The 13,434-nt window shown below is 37.6% G+C and overlaps 1 protein-coding gene across 2 annotated transcripts in view; it reads right to left on the minus strand.

Moving 5' to 3' along the window:
* Positions 1-12,463, minus strand: part of trim62.1 (tripartite motif containing 62, tandem duplicate 1) — a 36,861-nt gene extending 24,398 nt beyond the window's left edge. The window contains exons 1-2 of one of the 2 annotated variants that reach the window (XM_088338052.1): positions 12,344-12,463; positions 7,301-7,821 (exon numbers count right to left, since the gene is read on the minus strand). In XM_088338052.1, the coding sequence (XP_088194178.1) occupies positions 7,301-7,708 (408 nt within the window). In that variant the 5' untranslated portion in view covers positions 7,709-7,821; positions 12,344-12,463. Of the gene's footprint in view, positions 1-7,300; positions 7,822-10,893; positions 10,980-12,343 lie in introns of those variants that run through there. The other variant, XM_088338053.1, reaches the window with a different exon arrangement.
* Positions 12,464-13,434: the final 971 nt, after the last annotated feature.

The following is a 13,434-nucleotide window of genomic DNA, read 5'->3' on the forward strand; positions in this document are numbered from 1 at the left end:
CATGTATGGTATTGATGTAGCAGACAGAAATGCAAATGTACCTTAGTATTTTTTAAATGACTGGCAGGTTTGGTTATGGAAACATAGGAATTATGCTAATCAGAGACGAAATGCAAGGTGGATTTAAATGCTTTCAATGACTGAACAGTGTGGGGAGTTAACCGGCATGGTCATTGAAGTTGTCAGAAGAGTGGGATTTGTGGTACCATTTGTTTCGTGGATGCTCTTAATCCCTGACATGCTGCTTACCTACCACCTACTGTCCAAATATGTCTTAATAGTCTAATTAGGGCATGCATTTGGTTGATCAGTGCTGTGAAGAATTTAGAGCAAATACAATGCGGGAGTGTGAAGACACACTCCTACACATCAGTTGCAATGATTTAATCAATTAATACAGTGTATTTGTTAGGGCTGCAAGATTTTGGATAAAAAAAAAACAATTGCGACTTTTTTAAGACCTGTATTGCGATTTTCAATTTTACAAGAAAAGTGCATTTATGTGCTGGTTTTTATTTTTTTTTGGGGGGGGGTTGTACTTATACATAGTGACATGCACCTAGCGTCGGGTACCCGCGACTTCTGCAAGGTCTTTTTTTGATGAATAAAATACAAGAGTCACAAATGTAACAGTTTTCCAAGAGTAGTAGCTCCAAGTCGTCCGTTTCATGGTTAATGGATCTGGTGTTAGTAACTAGCCACGTTCGGCAGTGGTGGCTTAATAGTTGTTAGCAGAGCTGTGAGCTTTTCCATTCAACGTCACCTCAGTCAATTACTAGACGCTTGTTTGTTAGGGAGAAAGGGTTTGGTTTGAACAGACGTCTCACATCGCCTCCGATTGACAGGCTGTTTGTTGCCTTTTTGTATAAAGTCTTAGATATAATAACAGTAATGAGTTGGGTCATATGTAGAATTAAACCATCAAGATGAATATCTATAGAGCCAACCCTGGTTTTAACGCAGACATTCACAGTAACATGCTGGGAAATCAGTTGGTAACAATTTAAACTAATTCCTTATAACACAGCACCCTCTCAGACCCACAGCATGACGCGTGGCTCCTTCGTTCCACGTTAATTTGATATATTACCATGAAATAGAAAACTGGACACGCCTTAAACATTTCAGGCATGGGTTGGTTCTGTAAAAGTAATCTGCAAAGACAACCTAAAGAAAACTTTTATAGCATTAGATGTGCAAAGAAATAAGAATGAGATAAACCTCATGAAGGTCTGTTTGAAGAGAAAACAAAGTGTACATATCCTGCCTCATATTTGCAGAATGAGTCAGTCGGATCGGACAAATCTGAATCCATTTCTATGTGTAGCAAATCACTGAAGTTGGTAATGGGCTTCTGACTTCCTCATAGATCACCAACATTTTGCATCCACCCTTAAAAGGTTAGCCTCTTTGGACACCTTGATGCCATGAATATAATAGAGACTCTTTTCTGCTGACTTGAGATTAATTTGCATAATTCGCAAAAAAAATAAATAAAAATAAAATAAAAAAAAAATCAGGCCAGAATAAAAACCTTTTTCTGCGTGTTCCAATTCAGATTACTTAATGTTGGTAGCACATGAGCAGTGATCTTATTCAGTTTAGGACAAAACTCTTGAGTGTTACCTTTTAAAAGAAACCAAATCAGTCCATATTTTCTAAACGGTTCAAAAACTGCATTCAATTTACTTAGGGAACGTCTTGGACAGGGATTTATGCAAATTTTACTGGAACATTACAGTTATTTTGGGCCAAGTGTTTCAAATTTTTTGGTTTTGGCCCAAAATCTTCATTTTGGTGCATCCCAAATTATAACACTTCATTTTTGTCGAGCCTACAGAACAGGCGGTGTCCTTTGTGAACACTTTGACATTTATTGAAACTGAACTTTTCCTGGGGACTTGTGTAGATAAATCAATTCATGTGCGCTTGCAAGCACTCACAGTCAGTCATATGTCCATAGAGAGCTTTTGGGGGCTTATTTGTGCATGGCAAATTTGGCTGAAGGATGCAAACCAGCAGGAGGTAAAGACCCCTCATGCAATACGCCTCTAGGCCGGAGGTCAGCTGAGTGACATGCCAGGCTAAGGAGATTATGCACTTCTACAAACCAACCGGGGGTACTGACCACAAAGCCAAAATCTAGTTAAAACTTACAATGTCCTCTGTAAAGTGCTGTTCTATCCCTGCTATGATTAAAAAAACAAAAAACTAACTAATGCTAAGGCGGGATATTGGTAGATAAAAAAATAAAAAGGAAAAAACTTGATCAATGAAATGATGATAAAAAGGAAACTAACATACCTGTACCATTTTGAGACCATGAAAATCTAATCAGGTGACATTCTTAAAGTTGAAATGTTTCTTACTGGGATCGTAATAAACTTCAAAAACATGAAACCTGTCTTAATAATGCCTCTAGACCACGTTTGAAGTTCAGAAGTTAAGGAATAAGATGACGCATCATTAATATCCATTCTATCTGAAATATCAAAATAATGACATTTGTATTAATCATAATTAAAAATTCTTAACAAAATGTAAAAAAAAGAGCTTGAGCATTATGCTGGGCTGTCCCTCAGAAACTTATTTGAAATTAAATACATGCAGCATTAAGAACGAACGTCAGTTGTTGAAACGTTAAAAACAACACATCTCTAATGTCAAAACTGTTTAAAATTAAGCTGTTGGGAATTTCAAAGTACTTTAGTTAGTATTTGCAGTTGACCACTGAATGGACCTAAAAATGTACACATTATTTGATGTATTTACTGTTCACTGCAGTTAATGAGTGTGCTCTTTGTTTACAGGGATAACATTTTTTTGTTTACATCATTTTAGTTTATCATTTATTTGACTTGTCCCTAAAAAAAGTGTATTCATAGATTTGTCTACCGACCGAACACTGTGCCCAATTGCGATACCGTAGCAGAGCCATTAACACAATAAAAGACAATTCCCACCCGGGCCACCACCTCTATGACCTGTTGCCCTCTGGCTGGCGCTACAAGTCCCACAAAACTAGGACAAACAATCTCAGAGGCAGTTTCTTCCCCAGGGACATCACTACCCTTAAAGCAAAAAACTGTAAACATTACTTGCCAAGATTTTGGGTTTATTTCTCTTTTTGTTGTCGCCAAATGAATATATATATACACATATACATATAGCTTGCAAACTATTGGAGTTATTGTATATATTTGTATATATTTTTTTCTGTTCAAAGTCTTATTACATGTTTTACCCTGGAGTGCCATGTTTCATTGCAGTGTTTCACTATGTTGATATCGATGATGATAATGACAATTCTAATTGGTTTTGCATTTTAAATTTTTGTATGAATATGCAGTGTGTTCAATGATGTATTTTTAATCATACCCACCTTTCTTGTTTTTATCATTTTCCACATTATTAAAACAACTTCATGCTAAATTTAATACAAAAATAATTATCCAACTAATCGTTTCAATAGTCGCTGACCAGTCAACTATTATAATAGTAAGTGGTTGCAGCCCTAGTCACTATAGGAATTATATATTAAAACCCCCAAAAACATTGCAAGTGCTCTACATTCCGGATCTTCAAGCATTGTTGATTCAACATTGGTCCAATCTAAAACATGCCTATAGCTACCAAGCTGTTACCATTTAAATATATGCAAGTAAAACAAAACAATAGGCAATCATTGGACATGCTAACCAAATCATGATGTCAGATAAGTTCTAACCAATACAGCTCTTAATGCTGTGCTTTGTAATTTTTCACCTTGTCGGAAAATTCCCACGTGAAGACACTTGTCAGCCTAAACCTCACCACAGGACACTGCTTTGTTTCCCAGTCCACACACTTCCTTTCTGCTTGCAAATCTGGGAAGCCTCCTAGGCTACGGTCAGAATACAAAAGCGTCTGATTGTTGAAGAGCTTCTGAGCCGCGGGACAAGCTGATGGAATACGAGGAGAGACAACCATTATGGCCTGTGCCTGATCATGTCCTCCATTGCAGCACAATTGTAACCAGGGCAATACAGACATCGATTGGTAACAATAGGCACACAGTAAAGAAGATGGGCATACACGATGGATAAGCGTTTCAATGCAAATTAGTTGAATAATTACAGGAATTTTCAGCAAGACATTTTCTTTGCAATTGATTTGTGAGAATGAAAATTATAGAGACAAAAACCGAACATAGAGCACCTTTTTTCTTCTGTTTTTTTGCCCCGCCTTTCCCCAGGTGTTTGTTTTTTGGGTACCCGGAGCAGCAAGATGGCAGACAATTATGTTATTTCCCTTTAGGTACTTATGTATATAAAGAAATTTCTTGACCTATGAGTACTTAAAAAAATGCACATCTACATGGTAATTCATACATTTTTGTTATAGATTCCTATTACATTTAATAAGAGGTCAACAGATAATCAGTACTGATATAGGTATCGGAATATTTATTTATTCAACGCGCTGATCATTAAAACCCAGCAACTACCGAACATTTTATTCCCCTCTCTTCCCTTCAGTCTATGATGCTACCCACCCTGTGCCTTTTGATTGGATAAGCAAACGGGGGTGGAGTTATTAAAGCAGGAAGCTGTCCCCACTCGCACTGTTCGCCATCACGGACTGCACACTAAAGCGAGAGTAAGGGCTGTAATATTTTTCACGTTCGCAATTAGTCTCCTAATATTCCCGACCATGACTAGTAGTACACTAATAGGCTTTTAATAGCGTACTATAGTAGCAATATTGTAATGGTTTTAGTGTGCTTTAGTAGCATTATTGTGTGCAGGCATGTTTATTGTAAATTGTTCAAACCTCATATTGTTAGAATATGATATAATGAAATTGTGAATGTATTTAATTGCTGTCAAAAGTGTCGATAAAAACTCATATTGTTGGGATATGATATAATGAAATTGTGTTAAAAATGTCAGAAAAAATATTAAAACGTCATATTGTCAGATATAACGAAATTGTGAATATGCTTAAGTGCTGTTAAAATTGTCGAGAAAAATTGTCCAAACCTCCCATTGTGTATTTGCTGTTAATAGTGTCAATAAAATTGTTCAAACCAAAGGTTTAGTGTAAGCAGTCGTTCACAGATTGTTGTAACAAGATCACTGTTGTGAATGAGACCTGGGTTTTATTAAATTTTCCCATGTAAGCAAATGTTTGCAAATATTAGGGGAGTCAGATTTTTAAATTAATTCGGAGTAAGGCACGCTTCTAACAGATTGTGTTGTGTGACTTTGGGAGACTACAAAGGAATACGACACTTGTTAGTCATATGAAAGTGAAATATTAGTCCTGGTAGTTGTGTTGAAATGTATTTACAGTAAAATAGAGGTAAACTCTTGGGCCAGAGCCTGAACCCTGCTCTAATTTTGGGCTAGTTTCAGGCATAAAATGTCACTCATTAATTTGGGCCGGGCCAGCCTTCTCTTTTGGCCATTTCTTTTTCCATTTGTGGAGGATCTGCACAGCACACATGCTCTTCAGCGCGCGCACTTTTAATAAAGATTTTTTTTAGTTGACTACTTTTTACTTCTACTTGAGTAATATAAATCTGAAGTGACAGTACTTAAAACACTTCAGGACCAAAGTGCACACTTGATTTGAGGAACAGAGCCCGGAGTAAACCCGAAGCTGCACTTCGGCGCTGCACTTCAATGCCGTGCATACTTCAGCAACCTTGCATACTTCAGGTGAAGTATTTCGGGCTCAGTACCTCAAATCAAGTTTTTCGGTCGGGTTTAGGGTAGTTAGGGCTTTCATACTCGCGGGTCAGGTCAGATTATTTAGGCCTGATGTTACCTCTATTGTAAAATATTTCATAGTGCTATGAACCTCTTTACTGGCCACCGGGCTGTTGATAAACAATTCAAAATATACTCATCTCAGAAACATCACCATCAGTCTGGTACACAATGACGGAAATCTATAAAGCCGGTGTAACTCACCGATCACCTCGTCAAATACCTTTCAAATTAGACCAAAACTTTCCATAATCTCCAAATGCTTCAAGAAAAGCTTTTGATTTACTTGGGGTAAGTCATTTATGGGGATTTTAGGTGTATTTCACAGGAACGTAAAGGGTTTCTTTTTGCATTATTAAGAATTTCTTATGCCAATTTTTAAGATTACAGCAAATAAATATCACCTCCAAATATCGGTTATCACAATAAAGACGCTGCCTCGCTTACGGACAAGATGGGTTCCGGACAATAGTTCCTAAGTTGAATTTGTTCATATGTTGCTTCAGCGCTATACTTTTTATGTTTAAGGTTCATACAAGTATGTTTAAGGCTTGTATAAGTAACCTGTATTGTTTTGTACTAAAAAAATAAACATTTAATAAAATAATATGCTCTGTAAATATAAATTAAGTGGTACTTACTTTAGGAAGATACACTTCAAGAGGTCCTCCTCCGTAGTAGAGTGGACGAAAAAAAGCAATCCAACCATTTTCTCAACCGCATCAATTCGTATTCCACTTTCATTTCGAAAGAAACGGCTCGCCTCTTCTTTACACTTTACACCAACCATATTGAATGGATGCACGAGATTAAACAATAAAAATGTCGCTGGAGATAGTATGGACATAGACAGTATAGAATGTTTACACACAAACAAGGAAGAGGAAGCGGATTTTTTTTCTTTCGGGTGGATGCTGGGTGACCTTTCACAGCGCCACACGCTGGTGGCAGCGGAAAAAAAGCACCACAGTTATGTCCTTTACTCGAAAAACGGTGCACACAATACAAAAACTTACAGCAATCTCCGGATATCTTTCGATATCCCGAAAAAAAATGTTCGAATCTACCATTTATCGTAAGTCGAATGGTCATAACTAGGGGGAGCGTCTGTATTTATAATCGGTATAGTTTATGAAAAACCCCTATCTGCCGACCATACAATATACAATACATATTTTTTGATGAATTATATTTTTTACCACTACGAGATGAATGCACACCGTTCGTTTCAGTACAGGCCAGGCCAGGCTTATTAGAGGATAATTTATTATTGATTTTCATATGAATTTTTAAAGGTGCTATATGGAATTTGGAACTTTCTTACTTGCTGATGCCATCTTCAGGCTTGTGGCGTGTGCAATTACATGCATTTTTAGATGCGCTTGAAAAAAAACTTTTTTTTTTTCATCTTTTTGGGGATTTGGGTTGGCATTTGGACTTAACAAGAAGGCCTTTTCTTACTTTCACCATTTTATTGCTAAACAACTGAATTCTGTTCAAAACAACTGAAATTACCTGTAAGCGCAGATTAGTCCGCAATACCCTACCTGGATTTCCTCGTATGCTTCGTCAATCGTGGTGACCTGGTGCTGCTCGTGGAGCGCCGGTTCGTCACAGAAAAAACACACCAGGCTCTTGTCAGTGAGGCAAAAGAGCTTGACCTTTTCGTGGTCTTTGCAGGGGTACGAGCTGCGTTGGGCGTTAAGGATGGCGTCGAGCGGGAAAGCCGAGTAACGCTCTACGATGTTTGACAGCTTGAGGCTGGGTGACAGCAGCGGGTCGGCGAAAGTGCGCCGGCACTCTGGGCAGTCGCGCGTGCCGTGTGGCTCCTGCCGGCTCCAGTGCTCTGTAATGCACTTGCGGCAGAAATAGTGCTCGCACCCAAAGCTGACGGGATCCTGGTAGATGCTCAGGCAGATGGAACACAGCAGCTCGTCCTTCAGGCAGCAAGCCATTTGCAAAAAAAAGGGGCAACGTCGCACCACAATCCGGTACGCTCTAAACTTTAGTGGAGGTCTTCAACGCCATTGAAGAGGATTCAGTTTGGAATCATCTGGGGTTTTTTTCTCTGTTAGAAGACAAGAAATGAATTATTAACTACTACACAGTGTGTGGTCAAACATTACCTTCAGTACAAGTGCAGAGTGACAGAAACTGTCACGGTGTCATTTTCGTCAACATGCGATAGCTCGGGCTGCAAAGATTAGTCAACTTTGTCGACAAAGAATTCCATTATTGACTATTGTCACCAGGCACATTTTTCCAACAAAGTGTGGCATCTTACAAGATTATAAACTCAGCCAAGATTCGCTCAAGTGCAACAGAGGGGTAACTTACAGAAATGATAGCGGCAACATCAAGTATGCTTACAAAAACATCTTAAGTGTGGAAGCATTTTTGCCTTGGCACCTCAAATAAATAGACTTCTTTCAATGTTTGCAGACCTTGCAAATCATGGCAGTACCTCAGTGATGCACAATCATATAAAGAGAAAGCATGCAGACAGTTGAGCAAAACGGATAAGATTCAACTAACATTGAAGCCAATAGGGTTTTGATGGCATGCATTGTACATTTTATATATGTATATTTCGCTATAAAAAAAGAGTTTGAACGTTATACGAGACTGTCCGACAAATATATTTGAAATCAGTTGTATTCAGCCCGGAGAACAAACGTCAGTTGTTAAAATGTTAAAAAACACGACTTACTTTAGTGATCAAAACCATTTGATTTCAGACGTTGAGAATTTTCAAGTAATTTTATTACAGATTTTGCAGTTAACCACTGATTGAACTTGCACGCAGTATTTTTTTTTATATTGTGTTCTACTACTACTTTTATTTTTGTAAGAATCCGCAGTATGTTCGATAAAAGATGCATTTTTAACTGTACACATTTCTCTTGTGTTTATCATCATCTTCCACATACTTATATCAACATCATGCTAAATTTAAAGAATTTAATAATTATCCACTCATTCCATTAATTGTTTCAATATTCAATGAGTAGTCGACAATTGAAATAGGCAGTTGCAGCCCTAGCAAAAACGCTCTGTTGGAATGCTATGCTGTAATTAGGGCCATAACCTGGCACTAAATTGAACAAAGAAGAAGGGGAACATAATACTATAAACACGGTACAACTATGGAAAACATTTTGTATTCTTTTTCCTTGGCTTACGGCTCTTCCATTGTGCAGAGTAACAAGTGGAAATTCCCTATCGAAAGAAGTAGGATTGAAATTCATCCGAGACTTAAAAGAGCAACTAAAGCAGAAGTGAGCAAAGTACTCCAGCTCAGTTTTTGATTTTGGCCTAACGAGAAGGAATCTGGTAACACATGATTTGGTAACACATAATTTTAAAGCATTATATACATCTCTTTATTAAATTTGCCTGATAATTTAACTACTTTTTTGAGCCAATGAGATTCATCACAACACACATGCGAGTGTGACAACTGCCTTTCACTATTTCATTTAAATTTTTTAAAGCGCGTTGTTGGCACAAATTATGAAAAAATGACGAATGTGGACTTTAAAGATGAACATTTGTAGATGTCAAAGATTCTCATCAATAAAATGAAATGTAAAAGGAATAACAACCACTTTATTACCAAGGTTAGAACAGTGACCATGTCACATAGCTGAAAGAAAAAAACATTTGTATCCTTATTGTTTACAGTATTTAGTGACATTTTTAGAACTATGCATGCACGTTGTTTTGAGACGCTTATACATGACAAAAAAGTCAGTCAACATAAATTCAGTGATTTTAAGTAACAGCGCGAGGGACGCAAATTAAGTGGTATATTTGTTAATATGAGACGCAAGCTCTGAAATTATTATTTCACATATTTAATGAAATCCTCAAACATCACAGTGTGAAATTAAATGCAGTTATGAATTAGCTTTGGTACTACTAGTAATTGATTTTTTTTTATTTAGAGAGGTAGTCAATGGTAAGATGGGATAGATTTATAACTGATGGTTGCTTATGCCCAGCAAAAAGAACGAGACACCCCCGAACTTCAAAAAGTGTGATTCAAAAGTTTAGAACCACTTTCCAGCGGAGCCCCCGTATATTGATCAGAAGAAGCCGTAGGGTACTAACAATGTCCTAAATCAACTATTTAGAGTGTCTTAAGACGACTGTACATGACACGTCTTGCTTTTAGCGATGAAGCGACTGTCCACGTAAATGGCTAAAGTCTACAAGCATAGCAATCACATACGGGGCACTAAAAACCCACATTAACCTTTTTTACATCAGAAAAATTCCCCAAAAGTGACCGTGTTTTGTGCCATGTAGATGAAAGCTGTCAACGGACCATTTTTCTCTGAAAGAGCAGTCACTTAACTGGTCACTTAATAAAGAGTCTGTTTTTTTTTTGTACCGCTACGAGGCACTAAATTACACATTTTAATAGTTTTAGATATTCAATGTCGAAATGTGCTTAAGACTTTTGGAACACGCTTTATGTCAGGGGTCGGGAACCTATGGCTCATGAGCCAGATACAGCTATTTTCAAGAGTACATATGGCTCAGTGATAAAATGCTAATACAGACGCTCCCGGACTTACAACGATTCGATTTACGAAAAACAGTAGATACGATCATTTTTTTGGGGTTGTCGAAAAATATCCGGACAATGCTGTAAGTTAGATTTTGTATTATGAACACTTTTTTCCAAGTAGAGGACATTACTGTCGTGCTTCTTTCCGCCGCTACTGGCGTGTGGCACTGTGAGAGGTCACCCGGCATCCACCCGGAAGAAAAAAAATCTGCTTCCTCTTCCTGGTTTGTGTGTAAACATTCAATACTGTATCTCCAGCACGCTAAGAACCGACAATTTTATTGCTTGATATCTCATGCATACATTCTATATGGTTGGTGTTAAGTGTAAAGAAGAGGCGAGCAGTTTCTTTTGAAATGCAAGTGGAATAAGAAAGCTTGATGCGGTTGAGAAAATGGTTGTATCGCTTTTTTTCGGCCACTTTTTACCACGGAGGAGGAAGGCGCCTAACTCTTGAAGCCCATTTTCCAAAAGTAAGTTAACCTTCTATCTCAGTAGCCTAGATGGTAGTGTGCCCGCTTTGAGACTGGGAGGTCGCTGGTTCGCGCCTCGGCCGAGACATACCTAATTGGTATAATGGCGGCGCCCTCTGGCTGCGGCTGCATCGACTCGCTACAACGGGTCAGGTGTATCGACATTTCGTTCTGTGTACATTGTTACAAAGAATGACAATACAAAGGAAATTATTATTATTATTATTATATTTAACTTTATAGAGCATATTATTTCATGAAAAGTGCATTTTTTAGTACAAAGAAATACAAGTTAGTTATAAAAGCCTTAAACATACATTCCATACAAAATATAGAACTGAGGGAACTTACGAACAATTTCAATTTACGGACAATTGTCCCCTTCATAAGTATAACAAATTCCTTTATTACAAGCTTAAGGTCATGTGTGAACATGATTGGCCAAATCCACTCAATTAAATATTTTCGTCCGGTCCAGTTTATCAAGGGCACATTTTTCACTACAGTTTACAGTCAAGGTGTCACACCAACAATCCCAGTCTTGGCGGTACTTCGCTACAATTTTTTTTTTATTGAAGCTCATTGAATAATGTATGTTCACTATTGAGACTATCATAAAAACCAATCAAACTAATTACCCACAAAAGCTAGCCAAGCACTCAAAACAATTTGATTGCGTGAGCGGTAGGGGTCGGCGGAGCTTTGCAACACGGCCACTGCACTGAAGGGAACTACATCGACACTTTTCGTTTGCAGTTTTTTGTGACATATTTACTTAAGAACTCTGCTTGCACCTAGTTTTGAAACCATTATTTATATACAAGTTGAAGGTCAAAAGGGGCCTTTGTGATTTAAGTTTAAAGTGGTTCATTTGTTGATATAGGACACAGGCTTGAGTATAAATGTTATCAAATCCTCGAATGTCTCGGAAAAATAAAATGTGCTGAAGTGCAAATTCTTGTCTGGAGAGCAGGTTTACTGAATTTTGTCTTAAAATATATAGTCTTTAAAAAATATCGACATATTTGACATTCATAGCTCTTTGAATCAAAAAGGTTACCGAGCCCGGGTTTTAAGTTTACGTTTAGGGTGAATATTACAGTTTGAGAGGCTTTTAATTCTGTTTTATATAGTTAGGTATTAATCAAGTGTCCAGGTTCCACCTGCTAACTAATAAGCACCTGCGGCGTCTTTTATCCTCCATGACTGTGTCACTGAATAACAAGCCGCCTTCCTATTGACACTCTTGGGGTGAATCACAGAGTGTTCGTCAAAAACAACTTAACTTAAGACATTTTTTTTATTCCTGGCTTTTTAGTCAAACATATCGGCTCGCGAGCCACATTTGCCAACACAAGGGAGCAACAGCGGCGATGGGAGGAGAAGAAACCAGAGCGGACGCTGATGTTTTAAAGAGTCCTCAATGAGCAACACGTGAAACTGCAAATATCACGACGCTGCACTTTGAATTTAAGATTTTCTGGGAAAGACAATTAAGAATAAAAATTAAAAGACAAATATAGAGAAAATGTTCAGCTTACCAGTAGTAAATTCAGTGGCAAGCACAGCTGCTCCTCTGAGGCGAGTCTCCACCAGGAAGAAGAGCAACATACAGCAGCAAGAGGCGCAACCAACTCGTCGCAAAGAAGAGGGGTGCATTTGGATAAAACGTATTTAGAGGAGAAACTTAGTTACGGAATTATTATTTGAAAAAATTATAAAACATAGAAATCATGTCAAAGTATTTTTCAAAATACATTTTGACCATACAGTTGCCTCGTAAAAAGCTGTCTTTACAACTCGAGTCTCATACCTCCCCCGAATGATTAATTATTGCACGGTCCCTTCACGTTCTCCTCCTTGAATAAAAATAGCAATAAAATATAAATAAAACATCTTAGTGTTGAGAAACAGGCAAGCTGTTATTTGTTACATGGAAGCAAATGTTTAGTTGGGTTTAAATATAAAATAGGTCATCATCATTCGTTAATGGACTGGTGTTTTTTTTTTTTTACATGAATCCATCGGGTGGCAGCATTACCTTGATAATATTTTGTAATATTGAACTTGGTCATGTATATAAGGTACAGTATACAAGTGTTTTTCAACGTATAACTTGACAGGTATGACTTTGTTTGAATGTATCCATTAATTTAGTTGTTATATATTAGTGTTATTCTCTACATCAGGGGTGTCAAACTGATTTTAACTCGGGGGCCACCCGATGGAACAAATATTCTCTCGGGGGCTGGACTAGTAGATTAGAGAGAAAGAAATAAGATAAAGAGAGTGAGAGAAAAAGAGAGGGGGTGGGATAAAGAAAGGGAGAAAGAGAGAGAGAGAATGTGAGTAGCAAAAGTGATAAAAAGAGAAATGGTGAGAGATGGGCAAAGAAAGAGTGATGACGAAAGAAATCCAAACAGAAATAGAAAGAGAGAAAGGGAGAAGGAGAGAAAAGAGCAGAGAAAAGACAAGGAGAGAAATAGAGAAAAGGAAAGCAAGAGAGAGAGAGAGAGAAAACAGAAAAGGAAAAAAGGAAGAGAGACCAAAAGAAGGTAAAAAGACACAGAGAAAGAGACAAAGAGGAACAAAGAAATAGAAAAAGAGAGACAGAGAGAGTGAAAGACAGTGA

This window comes from Urocampus carinirostris, chromosome 6 (assembly GCF_059441175.1).
Source record: "Urocampus carinirostris isolate Australia breed hairy pipefish chromosome 6, RoL_Ucar_1.0, whole genome shotgun sequence".
NCBI classification, from domain to species: domain Eukaryota; kingdom Metazoa; phylum Chordata; class Actinopteri; order Syngnathiformes; family Syngnathidae; genus Urocampus; species Urocampus carinirostris.